This window comes from Mustela lutreola, chromosome 15, assembly GCF_030435805.1.
Source record: "Mustela lutreola isolate mMusLut2 chromosome 15, mMusLut2.pri, whole genome shotgun sequence".
Taxonomy (NCBI): Eukaryota; Metazoa; Chordata; class Mammalia; order Carnivora; family Mustelidae; genus Mustela; species Mustela lutreola.
In genome coordinates, this window is record NC_081304.1 from 51,613,709 (window position 1) to 51,640,253 (window position 26,545).

The following is a 26,545-nucleotide window of genomic DNA, read 5'->3' on the forward strand; positions in this document are numbered from 1 at the left end:
CCAAATACATCTTTGTGAACCAGGTGTGCTCTTTTATTTGGCCGTGTCCGTCACTGGAATAGCCAGTCTTCTCTGACCCTCATGCTCATCCTCTCCTTCCATTTCTGGGGCTGTATTTTGGGAATTTCTCCAGTGTATAATCCATTCTACTCTCTCACCTTCAGAAAAGTTAGTTCCGTGCCTTCTGATTTTTTTTTTTTTTTAAGATTTCAAGCAAAACTGAAGTGTAGTGACTAGCAGTTACTTGTGTACCTTCCCCCTCGGCTTTGTCAAACCTAAATAGTTGCCGTCTGTGCTTTGGAGCTTTTTTCTAGCAGTAAACCCTGGTGTACTCCCACTTGGTGTAAATACGGTGCTGAATTTGGTGTTTGTTTGTTTTAATTTGTTTTTGATCTTTATCATTCTTAGGTCTGTTTATTACATTTGTATATATCAGTAAACAGCATGCAGTGGGGCCAGTATGTTTTTAAGCTTTTTGAAAAATACATTTTATTTACTTATTTGAGAGAGAGAGAGAGAGAGCAAGCATGCATGAGTATGGCAGAGGGAGAGGGAGAAGCAGACTCCCCACTGAGCAGGGAGCCTGACGTGAGGCTCGATCCCAGGACCCCAAGATCTTGACCTGAGCCGAAGGCAGATACTTCACCCAGTGAGCCACCCAGGTGCCCCAATGTGTTGTTAAACTTTATGCAAATGGTATCAGATTATGCACTTGTTTCTCCAGTTTCTCATTCAACATTATTTTGTTGAGATTTAACTATGGTGATACTTAAAGCATCAGTTTTCCTTAACAAAGGCCTGTTTCCTTGCCCAACCACATGTCTGCTGGGTTGTGCCTGTCTAGAAGAGTGACTCCCTCTACTTACTTGGTCTACTGAGCTGTAAGGAGAGATACAGGCTCCCGGTGGCCCTGGTGGCTCCATTCCCTGCAACTGTGGTCTGGGATCCCTCTGGATGCGTGTCTTATGGGTCTCCTGTAGATGGACATGAAGGTTCTTCCCATTTTACTCTGGAAAATAATAGCTCCTGGAACCTTCTCGGCCCCGTATCTCTCTGCAGACATGTGAGCTCCTCCCTATGGAATGTACCTGAGCGTGCACTTGCTGGCGTGCATACACTAGATATTTTTAAGTTTCTTCTCCGTGTGGTTTTACCGGTTAACATTTTCACTAGCGGTGGATTCATGTTGTTGCTCTGGATTTTTGTTGTTGTTAGACTTTATTTTTTGATGATCTGGTGGGTGTGATGTGGAATTTCATTGGGGTTTCAGTGTTTTTTGTTTTTTGTGTTTTTTTTTTTTTTAATTTATTTGTTTGACAGAGAGAGATCACAAGTAGGCAGAGCAGCAGGCTCCCTGCTGAGCAGAGAGCCCGATGTGGGGCTCGATCCCAGGACCCTGAGATCATGACCTGAGCCGAAGGCAGAGGCTTAACCCCCTGAGCCACCCAGGTGCCCCTTCGTGTTTTTTTTTTTTTTATTGCTAATGAGATATGGAACATCTGTTCGTACTTTATTGACCATGCAGGTCTCCTGCTCTGAAAATTGTTTCTTTATATCCTTCGCTTATTTTCTTTTGAAGAGTTGTCTTTTTCCTAATGTATTTGAACAAAATATAAACACTTCTGTTTTGTAGGTTATGTATCTCTTTGTGTCCTTGTCTTTTCGCTTGAGGTCAGTTCATGTACAGAGATTAAACTTTGAATGTTAATAGAATCTTTTAACATTTTCCTTTATATTATAGTTTGTGCCTTTTGTGTCTTGAATAAAATACAAGGTTAGAAAGATGGTCCTTTCTAAGTATTAGGCTTTGTACACTTAGTCTTTATGTAGAATTTTTATTAACATATAATGTTATTTGTTCCAGGGATTCAGGTCTATGGTTCGTCAGTCTCACACAATTCACAGCGCTCACCACAGCACATTCCCTCCCCAGTGTCCATCCTCCAGCACCCCCATCCCTCCCGCACCACTCCGCTCCAGCAACCCTCAGTTTGTTTCCTGAGATTAAGAGTCTCTTATGGGTTGTCTTTACCTGGAATTTTTAATATCATGTGAAGTGGTGTGAGGATCCTTCATGGACAGGGTTATAGCTCAGGACCTTTTTTTTTTTTTTTTTTTTTTTTTTTAAAGATTTTATTTATTTGACACAGAGAGACACAGCAAGAGAGAGGAACACAAGCAGGGGGAGTGGGAGAGGGGGAAGCAGGCTTCTTGCCAAGCAAGGAGCCTGATGTGGGGCTCGATCCCAGGACCCTGGGATCACGACCTGAGCCGAAGGCAGACGCTTAACGACTGAGCCCCCCGGGCGCCCCTGCTCCGGACTGTCTTATCAGTCATCCTCTTCTCACGCTCTGGGATGACATTTGTGTGTTGAGTTTTCGTAGATTCAGGGAGCGCCAGTGTTGCTGAATTCTATCGTTAAAGTTAATTTTTGGTTTAATTTTTTTCTTTTCTATCTTTAGTTCAGTACCTTTATGTTTTTAATTTTCTTTCGATTTGTTCGTCCATTCATCCTTCCAAAAATAAATATTTTTAAGTGCCTGAGACGTGCCGTCCATGTTCCTGGGCTTGGCGAGACAGCTGTGAGTGAAAGGAAATTGCTACCTCACGGAGCTCAGTTTCTGGTGCAGGAAAAACGTACCGTAAACTCTCCCGCAAAGCCATAGCCTGTCCAAAGTGCATGCTACGGAGACCACATGTGTGTGGGGGGACGTGTGTGCAGGGAGCGTGTAGTGGGCTCAGCCAAGGCCTCGGTGGTGAGAGACGTGAAGGATGGAGGGCATTAGGCAAGTGGCTGTCTCTACAGGAAGAAAATTCTAGGCAAAGGAGGTACACATGCAGGGCTCCGTGGTGGGTCATACTGGCCATGTCAGTAATTACTCAAAACCTGCTTCATTTACGGTCTCGGAATAGTCGATTATCTACAATTCTAGAGGGTGAGGCTCCTTTTTTATCGCCTGCTGGTTTTTGTTTGTTGTGACTTTCCACGCTTACTCTGTTTGGATAATAAATTCATCTGAGGCGGGTTTTAGCTGGAAGGTGAGAGTCAGGAATGGTTTTGTTTATTCCAGGCTCGCAGGTCCAGGCCGAAGTGGATGGTTGGAGGTAGACATCAAGCTCTGTGCGGCTCAGGCCTGTGACTAGACATTTCCATGGTTGTGCTTTTCCCTTGGAGATCCCAGGCTGGCCCCGGGCAAGTTCTTGTAGTCCCCGGCGGGGGCAGGGTGTGGGGAGGGCGCACGATGCCTACGACAGTCACTCTGGTTTTATCCAAGGGGCTTTAGGTCTCATTCTCTGATCAAAGTTGAAGAACTCAGTTCTGGATGACAGAGACGCTCAGGCCACCCCCACAAAACCAGCGCCGATGGGGCTTTTGTGGCGTCAAGTCCCGCACTTTCTACTCTGGGTTTTAGTTTACTCCTAGTGTTTGGCCCTTGGGAATTCCTTCTCCTGGGAGCTGAGCTGTGCGTGTAAAAGGATAGAATTGATGGTGCTTTTGAAGCAGAACGGTTTTCAGATCATTGGTTGTTATTACTGGAACCAAAAGCCTCTGTTCGGAACCAGTATCTTAGCACATTCCTTTTTGGTCTGCATTTATATAAGTCTGTATTTGATATACTGATACATTAAAAACACTGACCGATTCTCATATTCCTGGAATAAGTGCTGCTTGGTCACTTCCTTTATGTACATGACAGTGTCAGTTGCTAATATATATATATATATTTTTTTTTTTCAGTTGCTAATATTTTGAGTAAAAATTTCTGTGCTGAATCTTGTTTGTTTCATAGAGAGGTTTGAGGTAGCTTCTCTTTTTTTCCTCTGGTTAGAAATAATTTGTGGAAAAGAATTACTTACATAAGTTTGAAGAAATAAATACGACCGCCCTCTCAGATTCAGATAATCTTTGGGGGAGGCTCTATCTGAACATCCCCAGTGTCCTTCTCAGCTGTTACTATCTGATTTGTTCTTGACTAATTCTAGCAGTTTTTATAGTAATATTTTAAGAAACTATATTTTAAATGTTACTGTTTAGAAAAGGAACTTTTTATTTTTTCTTATCAAAGCTGGGAAGTTTTCTCTTAATTTGGCAGTATGCTAAAGGTTTTCTGTGGAGCCTTTTTATTTCTCCCTTGTTTTTAGAGAAGTAGATTCTCTAAAAATTTTCATTTTTCTTTTCTTTCTTTTTTTTTTTTTAAGATTTTATTTATTTACTTGAGAGAGAGACAGTGAGAGAGAGCATGAATGAGGAGAAGGTCAGAGAGAGAAGCAGACTCCCCATGGAGCTGGGAGTCCGATGCGGGACTCGATCCCGGGACTCCAGGATCATGACCTGAGCCGAAGGCAGTTGTCCAACCAACTGAGCCACCCAGGCATCCCTAAAAATTTTCATTTTTCATATGATTGTGTGATATGAATTTGAAATGCATTTTTCTTTTTTTTTTTTAATATTTTATTTATTTATTTGACAGAGATCACAAGTAGGCAGAGAGGCAGGCAGAGAGAGAGGAGGAAGCAGGCTCCCCACTGCGGGGCTCGATCCCAGGACCCTGGGATCATGACCTGAGCCGAAGGCAGAGGCTTTAACCCACTGAGCCACCCAGGCACCCCTGAAATGCATTTTTCTTAACAATGAAAAAATACTACAGCTAAAATCTAACTACATTAATTATTTCTAAAAATCTTTACTGTCTTTTTTCCCTTTTGGTTAATTTCCATTGCTGATAACAGTAGTGATGATTTTCCACTAGAATTACCTGTCATTTTATCATACTTTTTTTTTAAAGATTTTATCCATTTATTCAACACAGAGAGAAAGATTACAAGTAGACAGAGAGTGAGGAGGAAGCAGGTTCCCTGCTGAGCAGTGAGCCTGATGCGGGGCTCAATCCCAATACCCTGAGATCATGACCCAAGCCGAAGGCAGAGGCTTAACCCACTGAGCCACCCAGGTGCCCCTATCATACTTTCTAATTACAAAATACAAACAGGACTTTCAAAAAATATTGGAATATTGAAAGAGAATTAATAGAAATCCCAGAAATAGGAGTTGGCAGTCATTTTTGATGCCTAGAATTTCCAGAATTAGAATAATTATACATTGTTTTGTGATATTTTGGGGGTATGGCAAAAAGGTTTTGTCTTTAAATGTTCTCGAAGAACGTGTGTTTTAGTTCTGAGTCTTCTGTTACAGATTACTTACTTCTTGGACCTTTGTACTTGAAGGGAACACAGATTTATCTCATTCCTCTCATTTTCAACCGCCTTTTTTTGTTAGATTATTTTGCAGTGTTGTTAATGTTAAACTGCCCCTTGATTATATAAGCTTTTGCTCAGCATTTTTGCTCATAGTTAGATCTTGGTTTCAGTGTTCCTCCTGGTGGAGAAATACGGGATCTTTCCATGCGGTAGCTGGTGCCATCCTGTCTGCTTTTCTGTATTTATCCATACATTTGTGTATACTTTTGATATTTACACAAATATCTTTTCTCTTTTTTGCACGTTTATTTGTAAGGCAATCTATTTAAAACTATCCCTAGTTTGATTTTAAGAAGATGAATATATTCTTTTTGTATATAATTAAGTCAGAGCAAGTAACTTCAGATTTCTGCTCTGCATTGTTTCTTACCTTTTACCTAGTGACAACGTGTCAGCAGCTGTCTACATCCACCCCAGTGAAACCGGCCTATTTAAACTCTCTGAAGTCATGGTCATCCTGTTAGACCTGGTTCCCTGCTCATCTTTAAATTCTGTCTGCCTTTTGCACGTTTTCTGAAGCTTTGAGTGGCGGGGCCGGGGAGGAACGGGGTCACATGTGAATTTGCTGGCAAGTGAAGCCGGCTGACCATCATTGGTTAGGTGTGTCACAGCTTCCAGAGTTTATCTGCGGGGACCCTTTCTGTGGCGTTTCCCTGCGGTCCAGGTCATCACATGTCCACGTCCACCAGCTCTCCTGGGTCTTCGCTTGTGCGCCTTGTTGCGGCCGGAGTCTGTGCTCAAGGTCTGTTGTGCTCCGTTCATGTGGCTTAGGCATTTGACGCTTGTTGCCTGTGAGACGTTGTGTTGTCAATACTATAATTTTCCAGAAGTGCTGTCTCATTGCCGTCTTTCTTCTTCAAAAGATGGATTAACTGTTCTTCCGGTTGCCTTGTGACTTTCTAGTTCATGATTCTGAGCGTTCTCTGGTCTCTTACCAAGCATTGCCTTTTTTGCACCTGAAAACGCTTTCATCTGTCTTATCCTTTCTTTGTCTTTCACTAATTCTTGGGATTTATCTTTACCTGTTTCTAGTAAATACAGTTTTGACCTGAAAATAACGCTCTGTACCTTGATGTTCAAGGTCTTACTTAAAATGTGGGAGGGGACGGGGGGGGGACCCTGACTGGCCCTGTCGCTGAAGTGCAGTTCCTGATCTGGGGCTTGTGAGCTCGTGCCCCACGGTGGGTGTAGTAAATCTTTAAAGGAAAAACGTGAGGAAAAATTTGACATTTAATTGGATATTGCAGTATTGTGATTTGATAACAGTCAGATGACCAAATCTATTTCCTTTTTTTTGTTTGTTTTTTTTAAAGATTTTATTTATTTATTTGGCAGACGGAAATCACAAGTAGGCAGAGAGGCAGGCAGAGAGAGAGAGGAGGAGGCAGCCTCTCTGCTGAGCAGAGAGCCTGATGCGGGGCTCGATCCCACACCCTGGGATCATGATCTGAGCTGAAGGCAGAGGCTTTAACCACAGAACCACCCAGGCGCCCCAGACCAAATCTATTTCTTATCTATACTTGGTCTTTGTCTGCAGTTCTCGGCTCAGAGCTCCCCAGACCCCTGGAATTTCTCGGGCTGAGAGTGATTAAGGTGTCTTTTGTTATATTAACAAGGAGACTTTGGGCCATCTCCGAAGGACAGCTGTCAAGAGATTGGGTCCTGTAAATTAGAGGGTTGCCTGGGCGGAGGGGGACTGGGAGGGTTGTAGCTTTAGTCAGTCCCGAATGTTTAGTCACTGAATCAGTTATGCCCACGTAATGGAGCCTCGAAAACCCTGACACTCAGAGATCCTGGGACAGTTGGTGCTCTCGGAGAGGGCATAGAAGCTTCGCGCCCCTTCCCACACACCTTATGCTGTACGTCCCTTACATCTGGCTGTTTTGAATTATATCCTTTTATAATAAACAGTAACCCAGGAAGCAGAATGTTCTGAGTTCTGTGAGCTGATCTAGCAAATGAACGTAACTGAAGGAGGGAGGCCCAGGCAGCTCTGCCATACAGTCTGTCGGCCGGGACCAGGACTCACAGTTGGCATCCTGGTTTGGAGGGGTTGAACTGGAAGCTCCATTGCGTGGCCAGCTGCTGGCAGAAGCACGGGGCTTGTGACTGGTGTCTGATGGGGGGAGGGGGGCCAGCCGGTGGGACTAAACCCTCCACCTGTGGCATCCGATGTGATCTGCGTAACAGTGTCCCAGTTGGTGAATTCTTACACTCTGTGCCATGTCAGAGAGTGGCTTCTCTGTGTGGGGACGCCCCATGTACTGCCACCACACAGTCTGAAATTACATCAGGGAAACTGTTCAGATAGATGGTTCATCCCCCTGTATAACAAAGGGAAGGTCAGAGGTACTTCTTAAACGACAGGACACAGTCCATGGGTCCCATACCGTGAAAAATACTCGTGGTCCTTGGTAACAAGCAAGAGTCGGAAGCAGCTCGGCTGGACCTCTGCCTCACTTTCCCTGTTGTGCTCGTGTCATATGCCGGCACTGCTCTTCTCTCCTCCTCAGTGCAAGAGAAGGCCAGCACTCACCTCCTCCTCGGCATGTGCTTGGACACCTATGCGCGCTACCTTCTGTTCTCCAAGCAGCCGTCACAGGCACAGAGGATGTATGAAAAGGCTTTGCAGATTTCCGAAGAAATGCTGGGAGAAAGACACCCACAGGTAAGGGAGGAGAGCGGGGAGGGGAGCGTAAAACAGCGCTGTCAGTGTCCTGGTCTGAGATGCCACAGTGGGGACGGAGTCTCAGTGAATGGTCCTAGCCGTTTCCCGTCCACGTGCCCCAGGCCCTCCCTTTGCCCCCCCCCCCCCCCCCCCCCACCGGCTGCCTGCTTCGGAAGGACCCGAGGGCTGCTGACAGGCTCAGCGGAGTGTGCACCTGACTCTTGATCTTGAGGTAGAGTTTGAGTCCCAGGTTGGGTGCACAGACGACTTTCAAAAAAAAACCCAAAAATTTAAAAAAGAAAGCATCTGAGACCTTGCATCATTTACTGGGTCCGTCCAGAGCCTTCTGTGTGTGTATCCGTTTACATAGCGGAACAGCTTGTCCCCACAGTAGGTTTAACCAGGCACCCCGGGCTTCCAGGCCTCAGGCCACCCAGCGCAGTGTTTTGGAGCCTGAATCTCAGTGGGAATCTTAGGAGGAACAGGTTGGCACATGGAGGTTCTTGCCTCCCTCACCCGACAGGTAAGCTGCCAGGGGACATGGGGGGATAAAGGGGAGGGGGACCGCATTAAAAAGTCAAAGCCACTGACACAGAATATAGCCACACCGTGCAGAGCTCCCGGTTAGAACCGAGACCGCACTGAACTGAAATCTGTGTTTCTTCTCCATCAAACTGAGTTCTTAGAGGTGAGAACTAGATCGCTTATCTGAGATGCTCGGTAGCCCCCAGAAGGACACACATTTTAACCTACCTGAACATGTCCCAGGCTGGGGCGGTGGGCGAGTCAAGGTATTGGGCTATGACTTGTGCTCAGGAAGGGGACTTAGGTGACAGAGTGCCCTTCATGGAATAGCACTGCAGAGGAAGAAGACAAATCTGCAGTTAGATCACAAGTGCTAGAACTGAGGCTTAAATCATGGGCTTCAGGCGCTGAGGCGGGTCTGCCATTCCTAGTGTCAAAATTCTTAAATGTTGACTTAAGAGTTTTAAGATTCAAAACCCTTAAAGGAGATCTTCCTAAAACCCATAATCTATGTATTTCTTCTTCTCGGTGAGTCTCAAGAGTCACCCGCAGGAATGACATTGTAAGACGGCGCCGGAGGCTAGCTTCTCAGGACGGCAAACCTTAAATGAGATTGTTTATAGCTGCTGCTTGCGGTTTTATTTTTGTGTGTGTGCTTCTAATTTGGTCATTAGATTAAGTAATATGCATCCTGTTCCCAAGTTTCTAGACTTCTGTCATTTTCCAGAGTCAAACGGATGCCGTGTGCTGTATGGTGTAAACAGTGAGCGGATGCGGCTCGTTCAAGGCCGATGCTCTTCACCTGCAGGATGCTAGGAACACGGAATCTTAAGCGTAGATTCAGTTCACCAAACTCCAGATTGATCTGTGTAGCTACTTGTTTTAACTGGCCCCGTTTTCTGTTGCGCACAGACCATCGTGCTGATGAGTGACCTGGCAACCACCCTGGACGCGCAGGGCCGCTTCGACGAGGCCTGTGCGTACGTGCAGAGGGCGTCCGACCTGGCCCGGCAGATCGAGCACCCCGAGCTGCACATGCTGCTCAGTAACCTGGCCGCCATCCTCATGCACCGAGGTAGGGCGCCCGGCGTGAGAGCAGGGGGGTCCCCGGAGGTAGGACTTTGCGAGAGGGCTTCAGGGAGGCCAGGGGCGGTCCGGAAGCTCCGGAACGAGGGGGCTGGTCGGAGGTCCCAGAGAGGACGTGTTTGCTTCCAGTGGCGCTGTGTGTGGCCTCCAGCGCTCCCGGTGATCTGCGGGAAGCTCAGGCTGAGGGGGGGGGGGCCCTGCTCCGCCACTGGCAGGACGGGCAGGCAGGGGGGCCCCAGCAGGAAAGGAAGTCGTGCCCGCCCGGGGCTCCTGTGTGGCCGCTGGTGCCCACGCTGCGGAGCCTCGCAGAATCACTCTGAAAAACCTGCATTTCTCTCCTCTCTTCTCTCTGGGTCATTTAGAACGATATGCACAAGCAAGAGAGATCTACCAGGAGGCGCTAAAGCAAGCGGAGCTGAAAAGAGACGAGGTTTCTATACAGCACATCAGGGAAGAGCTGGCTGAGCTGTCGAGAAAAAGTAGACCTTTAACTTAATTTTACGAAGCGCGAGATCCCTTTTTGTTGTAGGGAATTTTCAGCAACAGCGATTATTCCGGTCTCAGTGATACCCAAATCAGTGGCTTAGATCCTTTCTCCTTGATATTCAAGTTTTGTCAGTGTGGCTGTGGTGAAGGACAAGTTGTATACACTGCCACTTTGTGTTTTTAAAGGAAAAACAACTCTCACCCCTGGCTGGTTTTGCCTCTAAGGACAGATGTCAAGTGATGCTTTCAGTCGTGACCTCTGAGAGGGGCCAGGCGCGTGGGTCTTGGGGGCACCGCGAATGGCGAGGAGCCGGGCCGCCGTCGGCTGGGCGTGCGGGGGCGGGGGGTCAGCCAGCATCCGCGTCCTGTGATTCCGACCCATTGATTCCCTCCCCTGTCTTTCGTTTTATCGCTGTCGGGCAGATCAGAGTGACCTGTCTCGTGGCGAAGGGGGATTGTGGTGAGTTATTTTCCTTCTCCCTTTCATGAAGCCCATTGTGGGGTGTAACGCGTAGTGGAGCAAAAGTCTCGTCTTGGTTTGCACCGGCGTCCAGCATGACGTTTGGAAGTAGGAGTTTTAGGCCCTTGGAAGTATGCCCATTTAATGATAAATAAAAGTGAACTGTGTGTTTTTATATCTGGTTACGTACGACCGTGAGGAAGGCGAACAAGGAGTGACGTGGACTCTTCTCACAGCTGGTGGAGCACTCCACTGCCTGTGCAGCCTCGGGCCCTGCACCTGCCCAGGCTGCAGCCCCCGGCCTCAGGGTAGGGCCTTACACATGTGACCTGTTAAACCTCCCCCCACCCCCAGTGATTCCGACAGGCACCACAGGCACTGCTGGTGCAGTAGCAGGATCACTGACCTGGTCCTGATCCTGGCCTTTCGTATCTGCGTCTGTAAAGCAGGGGACCGAGGAGATTTTCCTACGGCTGTGGGAGAACGTACCCGGTCAGAGGACCGTAGGTGTACAGACTACTGTGTGGAAAGAGCCTTACCCCGCTGCCGCAGAGTGCGCACAGTCGAAACCTGCGGGCTAGGGAGCTGGGTGTGCTCACCGCCGAAGGCTCGCAGGGAGCCCTTCGCCCAGGGGAAAGGCGATTTTTGTAGGTGCCGCGAAGGAGCAGTTGTTGGTAAGCCTCTGCGGATGGGGGTGTGAGTGGGAATGATTAAACAGATATTTTTGTTTCCTGTGTACATATTGGAAGAATCCTTTCATAATAAACTAGAGACTCTACAACAATGCTCTATGTATTCCGTAATCTTTGAATTTCTCACGAGAACGAACTTACTAGAGTCAGGAAAACAGAAACTAGAAACCTTGAGGTCCAAATCCTCGGGGATTAGACTAAAACTAGAATTTTATATTTTTTTATATTTATATTTTTATTATATTTGCTGATGTCAGTTTCTTCCTGCTTTCTGGTAAGCTCATCTCTTACCACCCAGCTAGCTCCTTTGTTCAGGTCTAATGAGAAACAGAGTATCAATCAGATGGTCAGTGAAACCCAGGCTGAATTTATTGGTTGGTTGAGTTTTGAAAAATAAGTATCACCTACTCACCGTCTGCAATGAGAATGTTTCTACCTTTTCACAATGGCAGGGGTTACTGAAAGGTTTGGCACTCCAGGTTTTATTTAAGAATTTTTGATCCTCCACAAGGATTCAGCTCATAGTCCCATCCCGGTGCTGGAAAAACTGTAGGTGTCCCTAGACAGTCTCATCATGTGGGTATTTCCAAGGAAGTTCATTCGCACTGTTGTAAAACAGGATAGCAAACCAGGAGGACCAACCCCTTGGCTGACCGGTCTGCACTCAAAAGTGAGTTGTTAAAAACAGTGGAGTTTAAGTGTCTGAACTATGTCACCAGTGTTTTCAGGGCATAAATATTCTAAAATGGAACCAGCATACCAAAATTAAAGCACTGTGAAACTCCCGGTCACAAGCATGCGCTGGAAGCCCGGCTGTCAGGACGCCGCCCTCTGCGGCACCGGGAAGACCTCCGTGGCTGCGGGGCGCTGCCTGCTCGTGCGGAAGGAGGCAGCTTCGGACCACTGAGCTCCCAGCCCGCAGAGTGTCCTGCCTGGGTTCACAGCCAACATCCGCCAGTGCTTGGTCCCTCTCGGGCCGTCCCGATCCTGCCGCGGTGGACGGCCACCCTCCCAGAGGGTTTGCTCCGTTAGGTAAGCCACGTGCGAGTTCTGTCCTTTCCGTGTTCTGCCCTAAGAAATGGTCCCTCCGCGCTGTGGCCGCAGGAGTGGTAACACGTGTGCACTGAGCAGGGGGGCGTGAGGGGTCCTCGAGTGCGATTGCGGAAGTAAAAAGGCTCTCAGGCGACATGTTGGCAAAAGCCATTCTGATTTGGAGTAGCTCAGGACCTTCAGGGTCCTGCAAAAATAGTCATCACCATCATGTCTTTTGGTGTGCCGGCACTATAAATGAACGATACCTAAAATAGGAACTGGTACGTAGAAAGTTTACTGTTTTCCATTCACATGAACATTTATGCGTTTGTGTAACAGAGCAGTACCAACTTTCCAAGTGAACAGGATCACTGACCCCGCTCAAGTTTAGCATGAGACCTGAAGTCTCCAGGAGTAGAACAGCAACAGGAGTGAAGGCTGAACTTCAGACACACACGAACTTGTGGCCTTTGTTGTTTAATTAACCGTGTGGGCAAGGTCCTGAGCCAGTGCCCGCATTACCCAATTAGGGACCAGACCCCAGTGCTAAGGGCCCTGCCAGAGTCTCGGGCAGGCCGGGAGGCACGCAGACAGTGGTTATCGTACACCTGCTTTCTCTAGAGTCCCGAGTACTTCTGTTAAAACGTTTAGATCAATTTAGTCCATAAAGTGCTAATTTGTATCCTCTGCAGAGACCTCAGTCTCCCCCCCCCCCTTTCTCATCTTCAGTGGTGTCCCTCCGGAACGGTCTCTTTCCTCTTGCTCCAGAAGGATGCTTCAAGGCTCTGCTTAAGTTGGATGGAGAAAAACTCAATTCAACAAGCAATTATTAAGGATGAAACTGACCCTCTAGTACCATAATTAGTTTAAAATTCACTCCTTGAGATTCAGTGAAATGAAAAGATTCAACAATAAACTCTTGCCCACGAGGACTCAAAGGGAGCACTGGCATGTGGCAAATGGGACGGGACCAAACCACACATTCCCCGTGAGGCCTCAGGACCAGAACACAGCGCACCTGACAGACGAACATTCGACACGGTTGTTACCTTCCCAACTCAGCCAATACTGAGCAACCTAAAGACAAGATACTAGTTGTTCCTTTGAAACCTGAGACATCAAGAGCCTTAAATCACACGTGATCTGTGTAGCTATGGACAGGGTAGTCAGATTTATTTCAAAACAAAAGCTCTGTTGGGCTGCATCAGATGCAGAAGGAAAAGTATATTTAGGGGTGTGGCTACGTCACCAGTGTGCATAACAGTGAGGGATGCCTCAAATAAGCCTTTTTTTTTTTTTTAAACTTTAAAAACGGAACTATAACATACCCATGCAGTAATATTTTTTCAGTGCTACTAATTAAAAAAAATTAAAGCCTGCATTGGAAATCTACAGTATGGCAGAATTTTGTTTCTCTTACCTTTGACCCTAATAACGTAATGTACAGATTTCACGACAGGGTCTGTGTTAAAAATCTAAACATTTCCACAAGATCTGAAACATCACCGGAAATCTGAATTTGGAGGAGACAAAACTGGATAAAAGTACAATGCCCGTGACAGCCAACGTTATGTAACTGGGCTGTATGAGGTCATTTAGAAGGCAAGGGTTAAAAAGATAGGTGCGGAGTCTGTTTTTTAAAATCCCCCCCCAAAGTTGATGCGCTGATTTGAACATAAGTACACCAGATACTACAGCAAGGGGAAACACTGCAAAAAAGGTCATCTATTTACAGAAGAGTGATTTAAAGACATTATGGTTTTCTTTACAAACAGATGTAGGAACAGGAATTGTCCACTTCTTAAAAACTCTACATCTTAGCCCTCCACTATTCGAATCCACCGAAGCGCCTGTATCCAAGGCAGCCCCCCGCCCCTCCCCCAGTCTGACTCTCCAAATACATTTCCATCATTTCTTCATCGTCCGTGGTCCAGGCTCTCCTGAAAAGTCTCTGGGCACGAGTCAGAGGAGGACATGTTTGTGACCCTCCATTAAAAACAAAACCACCCCAAAAGAGAGCCCTCCCCCCCCCCCCTCCTTGGCGCCACCGAGCCCGCCTTCCCCCGTGCTCAGTCATCACTGTCCGACAGCGTCTCGTACTGCGCAGACAGCAGTGGTGCCGGCTCCCGCTCCCAGAGCCGGTTCTGCGGGTGTGGGGCCGCCTGGGCCGCTGACGCGGGGGCGCACGCGATGGGCGTGGGCGGGGTGCTGCTGAGCATCCGCATGGTCAGGGGGTTGTACGGGAACTGAGTTGAGCCTGAGGGGAGAGAGAGAAACAGTTTTCAGTGTCGTGAGGACAGCCGCTGTCCCATACCGCGTCACAGAAGACAGTCATCCTACCGACGGTCTAATGACACCAACAGCACATGAAACAACGTGGAAGGGCCTGGGAGGCCCCCTCAGTGAGAATCTAGAAAGGACGCTTGGCCTGAGGACCAGCAGCAGCTTAGCACTGCGGAGCCCAGGCACAGATGCTCAGCCGGGGTTCTAAGGGAAGACTTGGATCGGGGCATTTCTGTGGAGAATCCCAAGTAGAAGTACCACCTTTTAAGCTTCAGCGTCTACACCGAGAACGTGCAGACTCTTAGAGGTAAAGGCAGGAATGTAGGGCTGAGGACGATGGTCCGGGGGCGGCAGGCAGGTGCCATCTGCTGGCTCTCACTGGGTGGATTTAGCAGGTCCGAGACCTGGAAGGAGGCATGTGACCCCAGCAAGAGCACTGCCGCCTTCTGCCACCACCTAGATCGTTCCACTGTCCCCGGAAAGCCTTTTACAACAGCTTAAGAAACTCTAAAAATGGAAAGCCTACCATTTTTATCAAGTCATTCGTTTCACGACTTAATTCCTCCTCTGAGAGAGATGGGAGGCCGATCACTGGTTTAGCTGAGACGTTTTCAAACCAGTGCACTCTGAGTGCGATGTGAGAAGTTCATCAAGCAAAGGCCTTCAATTATGTGGATATAGTGTCCACATGAAATTTATATACTAATATGTTAAGGGGGAGCACATTTCAGATTTTTTTCCCACTGGTATGTATTTAACGTCTAAAAAAAGATGGCTTGTAATTCCGTGAAACCCTTAAATCTATACCAAATACCCCAGGTTTGCCTGATCCCTTTCAGGACTACCATTACTGTGGTTATCAGGTTTGGAAAAAAAAGCTTCAAGCAAGCAAGTACAAAATGGAAAACATTAGTAAATATCCTAGATGATTGTTTTTCATCAGTCATATAAACGTGAGCTGACGAGAGAGGATGGCTTTTTTTTTTTTCAGTAGTTCCCTAAGACCCGGCTCTAAGAATGTCTACATGGAGGCTCCAGGTGACAAGTGGGAGCAGCCCATTGTGCTCAGGTCGGTTCCGGGAGGAACTGAAATCCCAGATGCCCCAGTCTACCCAGAGCCGCTGCGGCATGCTGTGACATGCGACATGCTGCAGCATGCAACATGCAACAGCCGCCAGGGGGACTGGCCAGTCCTCACAGCTCTTCCTTATTTCTGGTAATCAGACCTTGCATTCTTTCAATTCTCAAGATTCTATACGTTCAGTTTCTGTTTTGTCAAGTGGAACCTACTGGTACGGTAGCCTCCAAAGTTTCTGATTTTACAAGAAGTACTAGCCAAGGCTTGGATAAGGTCACCTGAAGCCGCCTTTGCTAGCAGCGAGTTCCTCACCTGTTGAAGAGGGCCTGTCTTCCCAGGCCCACCCTGGCGTCTGCCTGTGGTAATCCCCTTCTGAGTGTACAGAGGAGACAGAGGAGGGCCTCTCAGTTCCTAAGTAGCCTTGCCCAGGGATGGGAGACTTAGATTTCCTGCTGTTTGACTTGCTGATCAGCTTTGGTTTGCAAACTCCTCCTAAAAGTGAAATAAATTAACTATTGACACAGAGTAATTATGTTCTCAACTTAAAAACCTACCAAAAGGCTGGTTACATAATGCTAAGAGAAGGAAGCAAGATGGTAGGTAGCACGAAGAATCTCGATCCTAGGACTCCATGAAGTTAAAAAATGATTATTTAAAAGCCAGAATCTACCTTGTAACAACTAAGGCAAAGGTGTTATATCCTCGTGCCATCAACTTAAAAACATGTAACCAAGGAAACAAAATTCCTGGGATGTCATTTCTTTCCTGGCCTTGGAGCACAAGAAACAGGAAATTAGAGCAGCCCGACAAAAACCTGAAATCCTCACAGCTTCGCTGCCTATCAGTTTAGAGAGAAGCAGAGGAGTTCATGCGACACCCAAGGAAATCTTATGCCAAAAGAAAAAAAGTGTCGAACAGAAGCCCCTTTGTGGCACTGCTGGACCTCAGCAGCAGCTTGCCGGCCCCTCCTGTCCCAGGCTGTTTCTAGAAGTTCACAGGAGTAGGACGCCCTCTCTTGAACAAGACGTTAAAAAAATCTCTGAAGAGATCGGAGCCCAGGTGATGGCCCCGGCAGAACTACTTCACCCTGCCCCCTGCAGCACACAGGAAAAGATGTGTGGAATGCCTTCCAGAACTATCTGCAGAGAAGACATGCAGGTCTGCGCCGTAAGGAAGAGAACATCCCAGGACCAGGGGAAAAGGTGCTGCGGATACAGGGGAGAGACTGTAGCCTGTGTGGAGCCAGTTTCCGAACGGGGCTCAGCACACCTGCAGGAACCAAAAGGGTGAGGTGAAAAGCTCAGGCGACAACACACAGCGAGGATGAAAACAGACACGACGCAGAGGGTCACTGCACAAAGGGAAAGCGAAACACGGTAAAGCAACAGAAGGAGATCGAGATGATGAAAAATCATTAGAAGGTACCAGACGGGACGGAGACGAGCCGGCAAACGTGTTAGTTGTGTTTTTGAACTGCGAAGCCCAATAAGTGACAAGAGTGGAACGTTTCCGTGAGCGGAGAATCAGCCGGCAGCCGCAGACGGCCTCGCTGTGTGCAGGAAAACCTGACCCAGAACGACCACTAACATATCAGTTAACATCGAGAGTGAGGAAGAGAGGATTCTTCAGGCAGATAAACCGTCACCAGCTCCAAAGGAGGGCACCCGAACCTTCTTTCTCACACCACTGATGCCAGGAGAGAAATGTCATGTCCGCGGGATGGTGTGAGGAACATGCCGTGCTGTCATTTCAAATGCAGCGGCGGCCGGAAGGCATGTTTTGAGTGTGAGCAGCCTGGGAGCGCGGCCCCCTCTGAGGAAAAGGTGCAACAGCCATACCACATGCCACCAAAGAGGATCACACAAGCACAATCACAACATCACAACCTTCAAGTACACGCACATGTCAGTCAGTACAAATCCGGAGCTAAGACCAGAAGGACCACGCTCCTCTTTCAGAGCAGGAAATGATCCATGTCGTCCCCAAATTAATATACGTAGGTTAAACAAACAAACAAACAAAAAACCTCTGATCTCTTTGATCTTCTTAACCTTAGAGCTTTCGCTTGATGTAACAAGGAAAAAACTTCTAAACTAAAATGGAAATACTTAGACCTGCAGGTAAATTTTTAAGCACAGCAGAGATCAGTTCTCAACTGAGAAAAAGGGGTTTAAAGGAAGCTTGGAATCGGGTTTTCTGTGTGCGCGCTTCTACCGAGATGTGTGAATGATCTCACGGTAATGTCTGTCTGTCCTTTTATCTGTCTATACTGAGACACTTCTAGAATGATGCTTCTCAGAAAAGAACACAAGCATTTTCTGGGTGATGTGATCTGAAGTTTTTTTTTTTCCTTTTTCCTTACTCTTTATTCTGTGGCTTAAAATTCTTTTATGCTGAGCCTATCGCTGTTCTTTTTTTTTTTTTTTTTAGTTCAAAAGCAGAATATGAAACTGCATTTGTATCATAATTAAAATGTGTCAATCCAGATAAGAATTAGATGCAAACAAAAATAACACCCAACCCTGAATGGTGACGTTTTGCATAAAAATTTCCATCCTTTGAAAGTTTCTGTACGTTACTAAAATGAGTGGATAAACAAACGTTTCTGTAAGCAACTAAACCCTGAGAAGTGACTCGGAAAGCATATAAAATGAAGTGTCTCGGTGAAGCAATACAACCTGGAAATCAACAGGCTTTTTCTTGGGAGAGGCAGCAGGAGAGCCCAACAGTGGAAACTTTACCTGAATGAGGCGACGGGTCCCCTTCCTCTCTCCTCGTCTCACTGCTGGTCACCACAGAGGTGTTGGCCCCGCCAGGCACCACACCCACAGGCTGGGTCAGGACTACCCCGTGCTCCTCCGCCTTGTCGTCAAAGCTTCCCATGAGCGCCTTTCTGATAATGTCCTCCAGGCCCAGATTACTGGCAGGATCGGCGAAAGAGTGACCTCTAGAGCTAACCGAGCCTGGAGAGAGACAAGCGCAGCATTCCTGCGTGGTTCTGAATGGCGGAGCAAGAAGCGAAAGCCTCCGGAGGGAACACAGTGCGTGGCCTGCAGCTCCACTGAGGCCCACGCACAGGCCCGGCCACCCTCCGAGAAGAGCCCCGGGGAATCTATTTCTTTGAGCTGAACCCATCAGTCGCTCACTTTCATTACTCCAACATTTCCTCTTTTCAGCTCTAGTTTCTACGCTTTCCTTGAATGGTTTTGATTCTCTTTGTCCCTTTCCTCTCCTGCCAGCAAGTGTTTACTGAATCTCAATCCCTTTTTTTTTTTTTTAAGATTTTATTTGACAGAGATCACAAGTAGGCAGAGAGCCAGGCACAGAGGGCGGGAAGCAGGCTCCCGGCTGAGCAGAGAGCCCGATGTGGGACTCCATCCCAGGACTCTGAGATCATGACCTGAGCCGAAGGCAGATGCTTAACCCACTGAGCCACCCAGGCGCCCCTCAATCCCTTTTTATTGCTACCATCTTTGTCCCCTCCCTGACTAAATGACAGGATTTCATTCACTCCTGCATCCTGGAGCAGCCCCCGCTGTGCAGTAGGCTGGCGACACGGTCTGCCGAGGCCTGCCTGGGTGGCAACCCCGCTGCGCCCCTTACCTGATGAGGTGACCGCCGGCAGGTTGAAGATCTCCGTCCCCGGCTGGGCGGCCGCTGTATGTGAACAAACATTCGAGTTAGTGGAGGCACAGCGACCGCACGTGTCGAGAGAGAGTGTCTCACACCCTCCCATAAAATTCACCTTTTTATTCTCCACGATCACAACCTTATTTTTCACCAGTTAAGTGAAAACAAAGGGAAAGAAGTAATTTTTTAAAAAAAGAAACTCTGGCAAAGAACTGGAGGAGGCAGGAAGATGGCAAGAGGGGCAGCAGAGTCAGAGGCAGAAAGGGACGCTGCGCTGCCGCAGAAACCCGAGGCGAGGAGGCCAGCGTGCTGGGAAGACACATGGACCTGAGGTGACTCTGGCCAAGGCCAGCCGGTCTGAGGCGGCCTGACCTCAGACCCTGCAGGGAAGAGCACTGAAGTGACTGTGGGTTTCCCAACAGTTTCCGTGGGTCACTGTGGACTACTGTCACGTTCCCGGGACAAGCCCGTGATCTGTCTGCCACTGGCGCAGTCTGACAACAGGCAGGCAGCCTGGGAACAACACAGAAAGCACAGAAACGGGAGGAATCTCGGAACACAAACGGTGTTTTCATCCCAACCTCTGACTTGATGCTGAGAACTGGGAAGAGAGAGAAGCCTGCAGGGAGCAGATGGACAGCCAAGCAAGCGGTCCCAGGGAAGGATGTGACGTTGGTGACCCGTCTGCAGCAGGACGGACCCTGCCCTGGAGAGGAGACCGGGCTCTGGAGACGGGAGTTATGTGTGCCTCGAAACGAACTTTCTTAGTCAGGGAAGCTTTAAATTGGCAACAGGAAGAGGAGAGAAATCTCCAGGAAGACCTTACAAAATCAGGATTGTCTCCCTACTATGGGTCAGGTGACACTTAGGCAAAGAAACCGAACCTGAAAAAATACAGTGATAGACACAGCCTCGTAGTCCTCATGGAAGTTTCTGAACTAGGGCTCATTCATTCGTTGGACAGGTATTTAATGAACAATTATCTGGTTGAATCGTAATAAAATCACCTTCTTACTGATCAAAATGGTCAGATAAAGACAATTTCACATTTTCAGCCCATGAGGATACGAAGATCCTGTGCTTAAAATGCTAAAATCCTTGACCTCCGGAGTTCACGGTTCAGCGTGGTTCCCCAAGGCCATCATAATAGAATCCCCTCGGTGCCTCAATAATGGTGCTAGGGTCCTGGGGCCTGGCAGTCCATGGCCTGTGATAATATCAAAGTGTGGGGATCCCTGTTTAAAGAGATGGGCGAGCTCGTGAGGGAACAGGACACCTGCTCAGAAATGAGCAGAGGAGAGTGGCATGTGTGAGCTGTTTGGGAGGCAGACTCGATGAGGTATACGGGGTACGATGCCCAGAGTGCGACAGTGGAGCCACCGTGGAGGTAAGCGTGGCGGGGGTGGGGGTAGGGCGCGGGGTGACAGACTTTTCCACGTGGACAGGTGGACTGTTACAATGTCAGACATTTCAGAAGCCAGGTACCCGAGGAGACATGAAGTCGGCAAAGGTACGTAAGTAAAACTCAGTAGAAAATGCTGAAGTCCAGATACAAGTTTGGGAGTTCTCAGCACATGGTTGAAACTCCCAGAGTGATGACATGATTCAGGGATTTTATCGCGTGAGCAGAACACTGGGAAACCAGCATCCGAGGGCCAGTCAAAGCAAGACTGAGTGGCTGAAGAGACATAACACATGGCCGGAGAAGTAGAGGAAAAAAACACGGGAGAACGCAGTATCTGAAAGGCAAGAGAAGAGAATATTTCTGGAAGAGGAAATGGGTCAAGCATACGGATTTTGAAGAATAAAGTCACCAGGCACACTGAACTGAGAGACGGACTTGAAACCAAGTGGTCTCGGCTGCTGACAGCTTGGATCTCTCCGTTCTGTTTCTCAGCGGCCCCTGGGGACCCATCGGCCCGCTGGACCCTACATACAATTCCTTAACTGTCCCTTTCCACGCTTGAAAACATTTCTGGCAGCCAAAACAGTCCTCCAGCAATTTGTTCCTACTTGCCTTAAGACACTTATACATTTATCGCGTGTTAAAGTGACATGCTCGTGTCATTACACATTTCCAGAGTAGAGACCATCTGTCATTCTGCACGCGCCCGGCACAGGACCCACCTCAGTGACTGACTGCCGGATGACCGAGCGAGAGAGCCACTGCCTGAGGACATGGGAAACAGGTGACAGAAGTATAAAGGAGGCTACTTCAAGTCACGTGGCATTTGCCTGTCAAGAATCTTTTTCCCCTAGGGGCGCCTGGGTGGCTCAGTGGGTTAAAGCCTCTGCCTTCGGCTCAGGTCATGATCCCAGGGTCCTGGGATCAAGCCCTGTGTCGGGCTCTCTGCTCCACAGGGAGCCTGCTTCCTCCCCTCTCTCTCTCTGTCTGCCTTTCTGCCTACTTGTGATCTCTCTCTCTGTCAAATAAATAAAATCTTTAAAAAAAAAAAAAAAAAAAAGAATCTTTTTCCCACTAAAATGGCCAGACCCGGACTAGAGAGGCAGAGTGCAGGCCGCGAGGCAGAAACAGTTCGAAACTGTGCTCGGGCAGGCTCCTTGGATCCGACGGCGAGCACGCCACATGTTTGTTAGTGACATTTGAGCCACTGTAAGTAACAGATGAAACCAGTGATGAGATGGGAAAATGCTGTAATGATTTTTTTTTTAAAGGAAAGGATATCGGCAAGACCAACAGCAATGCCGGCCGGTATTTGAAAATGTTTTCTTTGAGACAGTTTGCTGCCCCTTCAAAAGAGACTGTTCACAAACAACAGCCAACCCTGGGCTCGTCCTTTCTTCTCTTGGATCCACCTTTATTGATCACAAAGGGTCAGATCCAGACGTACACTGTCCTGTGACAGGGGCAGGAGGCAAGCCGCTGCAGAGCACAGAAACAGAGCAGACGGGGGGACGACCCAGATCCGGCAACTGTCGCTGCCATCCCTGATGCGCTTAAGATGATGGAGAAGCGGGCCCGAGCGAGTGAGTGCCGAGGAACAGAGCGCGGATTAGTGTCTGGGGCACGCGTGCATGCTGCCCCAGAGGGAAGGTCTGTGGGCCACAGAGCTGCGTCCTACCCAGGAGTACCCAGCACGCAGGCGGTGACACTGCCAGCACAGAGCCGCCGGAAGGCTGCTGGCACACAGGACCTGGACCACAGCCTGAGACACACTCGCCAGGCGACCTGCCCCGCTTCCTAGATGACTGCATTTCCTCATCTGCACACCAGACACCGCTACACTGCAGGGTATAGGGCTGTCCTGAGGATGGAAGGAGCTTATACGTGCTTACAAGTCCCTAGCGCTGTCTCTCTCTATAGGACTCGAGCTGTTTGCCACCATTGTGACTATTACTGTGTCCCTGCGTGGTGGACGGATCACGGCTGCAGATGAGTGCTGGATGACTCAACCGAGATCCAGAAAGGCTGTGCCAGGGCAGCAAAGGGGACTGCACAGCACAAGCACAGACTGCCTCGGCCTGTACGTGGGTGGGGAACGACAAAGGTACAGCAAGGGAACAGTCTGGCTCAACGGCGGCACATTAGAAGAGACCTTGATATATATTCTGGTACTAAGTACACTACAGCCTAACTGTGTACTGGTTACAGAACCCCTCATAGAGTCTTAGAGTCCCTTAATACTAAGGGATGCACTTGGGGGAGATCATACCACCCTAACACACAACCTACTGAAAGGCGGAGCTGTATCAGGTGGTTCTCTGTGGAGAGCACGAGCTGGGGACAAGCACGGGATGAACCGCGGACGAAATGGGATGTTTCCAGAGGGAAGACTTGAAGGACATGACTTGTCTTCAAATGGTGGAGGAGAGGTCATGCAGAGGAGGCCCAAATGGATAAAACTAAGACCAGTGGTAAAAAAAAAAACCAAAAACAAAAAACTGTGGAGAGCGAATCTGCCCCCCAAAAGAGAAGTTTCCCAGGCCCCGCACATGTTCAGAGAGAAAATGAGCAGCTTCAGCAACAGCACATTCCTGCTGTCTAGCAGGCAACCCACGAATGGGCAATCGAAGAAATTAAGATCAAATGCCGCTGGAGCCTGCAAACTCAAGGATGCAAAAGAGGCCAACACCAGAGAGAGCATTATCAATGCAGGTTTTATTTGGGATTCATGAAAGAAATCCCACTTACCCATATCAGAGTCACCTCCACCAGAGGAGTTCAACTTACGAAAAATCTCCTGCTTCTTTGATTTAACCATGGGAGACGTGTTTTCAAGCTTGGTGAAGAAGGAAGGCAAGTAGCTTATACTCCCTGGCGAGCGGGAATCATTCCTGTGGGGACATAGTCGTGTCTATCGTTAGATCTGTTTTGTCATGTGCCCCTAACCCCGGGGACTTCCATAGTGTTTGGGAAAACGACCACTTCCCCATCTCGTGTGTGTGGTGACAGCCCCACATCGTATTTCAGGACACAAACACATGAGCACTTGCATAAAAACAGGACAGGAATGGAGATAATCTAAAACAGAGATTCTTAACAAAGGCGGAATAAGCAGCAAATGATGTTAAAAGGAAAACTTAGAAACAGCCCACCCGCCGCCATCTGCCCAACAGCACGGACACTGGCCTATAAGCAAGCGCCACTTGCCTATAGAACAGCGAGCCCGTACCTAAGCAATCAAAGCTTGTGGACGTGGACAGGAGAGCTACAACGCTCTGAAATAAAACCGCCTCCATTAGAATCATTTCAAGCCTCCCACTAGAGGAGCCGTTTCATATAAAAGATTTCACAATCCATTCGCAACTTCCTACACTAACACATTTTAAGCAAGCTTTTTCTTTAACAGCTCAAGACCACCAGTGAGTGGTCTAGCTAGAGCCGGAGATGACAGCCACGAACAGGTGGAAGGCTGCAGATGACCTAATCTGGTCCTGTGGATTCATTCAAATTCAGGGACTCCTACTACACGTCAGGAGAGACAAATACGCGACAGAAAAATAAGGAAAATGTGGCCCTGTCCGCAAAAAACTCACAGACTTAAGGAAAAACATGTAAACGTATAATTAAAAGTAACATCATCCCCTTTCCAACAATGCATTTTCTTCATTTCATTGAAAGGTGCCAACACCTATCTGCCTGCTCTGAATACGTACACTGCGGAAACAGCTCAGAACCCATGGGAAGAAATGCACCAACTGTGCAGTGAGACCCTCCCTCTTTATCTGACCACAGGCAAATCCTGTACTGACCTTTCCAAATATCGCGGGTGCCAGACGCCAAGGAAACCACATACATGGGACTGAAAGGCATTACAGGGACAGCAAGTGGTGGACAAACAGAAGAGTAAGGGTGGAAAGGCAGAAACGAGGCATGGCAAGAAGCTGCTCAGAGGAACTCAGATGCCAACCTAATCACTTGGAGCTTGAGTCCACGAGTTTTGGATAAAGTGCTCTAGGGGAAGTGGACCAGGTCAGGGCCAGATCAAAGGCTGCTAATCCAGAGAGGAATAAAAATCGAAGAATTCACAGGGGTCAGCTTAGGAACAGGTAAGAAAAAATATGGGAAGCAGTTACTTCCTCTCATGTACAGTCCACAAGTCTTGGTACGTCCCAAGCACTCAGACTGTGGTTGGACCACGTGGACAAAAAAGGTTTTTTAAAAAAACAGATCTACAAAGTCTTAAATTTCAAGAAGAATAATGACCAATTTTTTCCCCCACAACCTATTTATAAATATCAGTTTTTCATTAAAATCCAGTAGCACTAGATCACCAGGAAAACAGAGACTAGAGGATCCTTCAGGACTCCTACCCTGACACACAAGCGTAAGGGAGAAGAGGCATAAAACACCGCCTGTGCATGCGTGCACACACACACACACGCACGAGCTGCTGGCCGGAAGCAAAGCGGGTCTCTCACCTCTGTTCTGTGGGCTCAGCTCCTCTCTGAGACAGTAGCAGCATGCTATCCTGTTTCTCATGCACAACTGGAACCTGGGGCGGGGAGATGGGCTCGTAGGACTCGGAAGGGACGTGACTCCTCTCCGGGGATTTTCCAGGCCTGATATTGTACCACAGAAAGTATTAGATTGTGCTCCTACGGCCCATCTATGAATTACCCGGAACAGAAACTAATTCATTCATTATTCAGGAGAAGGAATAAAAGTTGTTAATTTATATCAGAAAAAAGTTGCCTGAGGTTTTCACTACATATGCCCAGTTACCAGAAAGTCTGCTGCCACTGCTTTATAGTCAAACCGGGACAGTCAAGCTCTGCCAGGAGGTCAGGACCACTACAGGGCTTTGGCACCAGATCCTGCCATCCCGCCCTTGGCTGCTACTCCGGCGAGCCCTGCAGCCTTTCACTGCTTACCGGGTCTTTCCCCCATTAAAGGAGAAAGGACTGGAGTACCAGACTGAACCCTGAATGCTTGTCAGGGGAGTCCAGAGAGGCTCGAGTTATGCCCTTGTAGGGCTGAGTGGTTCTTTGCAGGTTAATGGTCTTTCTCTGGCTACCATGTTGGTAAGAACAATGTGAGAGACACACAGTGTTCAGACCAAAAAAAGGGTTTGGCTCAGTGATTATACACTTAAGAGGCAGCTGTGACCTTTGAATATAATTTTATTTGGGTATATGCCCTGCCACCTCCTTTCCTGATCAACCCCATCCAATTTTTATAGGTGCCCATTTCTAACCATTTTCCTTCAAGTTCTTTGGTGGTTACCTCTAAAATTCTAAAAAATCTTACATTTTTCTTGATTTATCAAACTTGAAATAGTATTTATCACCTCCCTCCATGGAAAGATGAAGACTCTGACTTTTGTTGAATGGACATTAAATGATATAATACCAATTGCCCAGACAGTGAATATTCTAAGAATATACAGAGGGAAAACCCTCATTTGTATTTCCCAAGGCATGAAGGTAAATCAATCTTAGGTGTGAGTAATGAATCCCTTACCTTAAAGGGGATCTGTAGAGAGTAACAGTTAAACATTGTTTTACTCTTGGGAAATATACATAAAGTTTGAAATAAAAACCATACCTTCCCCTGGCTTTGTCCACAAGATTTTCTGGAGAAACCCTTGACCCTGGTCTTTGATGGTGGACAGACTGAGACTGGGATTCTGGGCTATAACGGTTTGATGTTTTAGTCCGCACAGGTGTGGAGACCAGAGCAGATGGCGAATTTTGGAATGTAGAAGTGGGAGGCTGCTGGGGAGGCTGTGAGGAAACTTGATTTCTAGCAAAATCTTGTGTGATAATTTGCTGTGAATGAAAAAAGAAGGAGTTGGTTAAATCTGTTGAGGATGTACGTGACAAATAATGTAGCATAAAAAACCTGGACATCTTTTTTATGATTCCCTCTCTGTGAAATATGC

At 47.8% G+C, this 26,545-nt stretch overlaps 2 protein-coding genes across 19 annotated transcripts in view; one reads left to right on the top strand and one right to left on the bottom strand.

Annotated features, from left to right (window-relative positions):
• The window catches only part of TTC19 (tetratricopeptide repeat domain 19), a 30,960-nt gene extending 19,692 nt beyond the window's left edge, over window positions 1-11,268 (top strand). The window contains exons 8-10 of one of the 2 annotated variants that reach the window (XM_059149959.1): window positions 7,773-7,927; window positions 9,365-9,527; window positions 9,901-11,268. In XM_059149959.1, coding sequence (XP_059005942.1) covers window positions 7,773-7,927; window positions 9,365-9,527; window positions 9,901-10,034 — 452 coding nt within the window. In that variant the 3' untranslated portion in view covers window positions 10,035-11,268. Of the gene's footprint in view, window positions 1-7,772; window positions 7,928-9,364; window positions 9,528-9,900 lie in introns of those variants that run through there. The other variant, XM_059149958.1, reaches the window with a different exon arrangement.
• A 1,212-nt stretch (window positions 11,269-12,480) lies between these two features.
• Window positions 12,481-26,545, bottom strand: part of NCOR1 (nuclear receptor corepressor 1) — a 155,942-nt gene continuing 141,877 nt past the window's right edge. For 15 of the 17 annotated variants that reach the window (XM_059149934.1, XM_059149943.1, XM_059149938.1 and 12 more), the window contains 7 exons: window positions 26,209-26,432; window positions 25,083-25,223; window positions 23,353-23,495; window positions 19,173-19,226; window positions 18,311-18,532; window positions 15,882-16,061; window positions 12,481-14,465 (listed from right to left, as the gene is read on the bottom strand). In XM_059149934.1, the coding sequence (XP_059005917.1) occupies window positions 14,278-14,465; window positions 15,882-16,061; window positions 18,311-18,532; window positions 19,173-19,226; window positions 23,353-23,495; window positions 25,083-25,223; window positions 26,209-26,432 (1,152 nt within the window). In that variant the 3' untranslated portion in view covers window positions 12,481-14,277. The remainder of the gene's footprint in view (window positions 14,466-15,881; window positions 16,062-18,310; window positions 18,533-19,172; window positions 19,227-23,352; window positions 23,496-25,082; window positions 25,224-26,208; window positions 26,433-26,545) is intronic. The other 2 variants (XM_059149939.1, XM_059149946.1) reach the window with 2 other exon arrangements.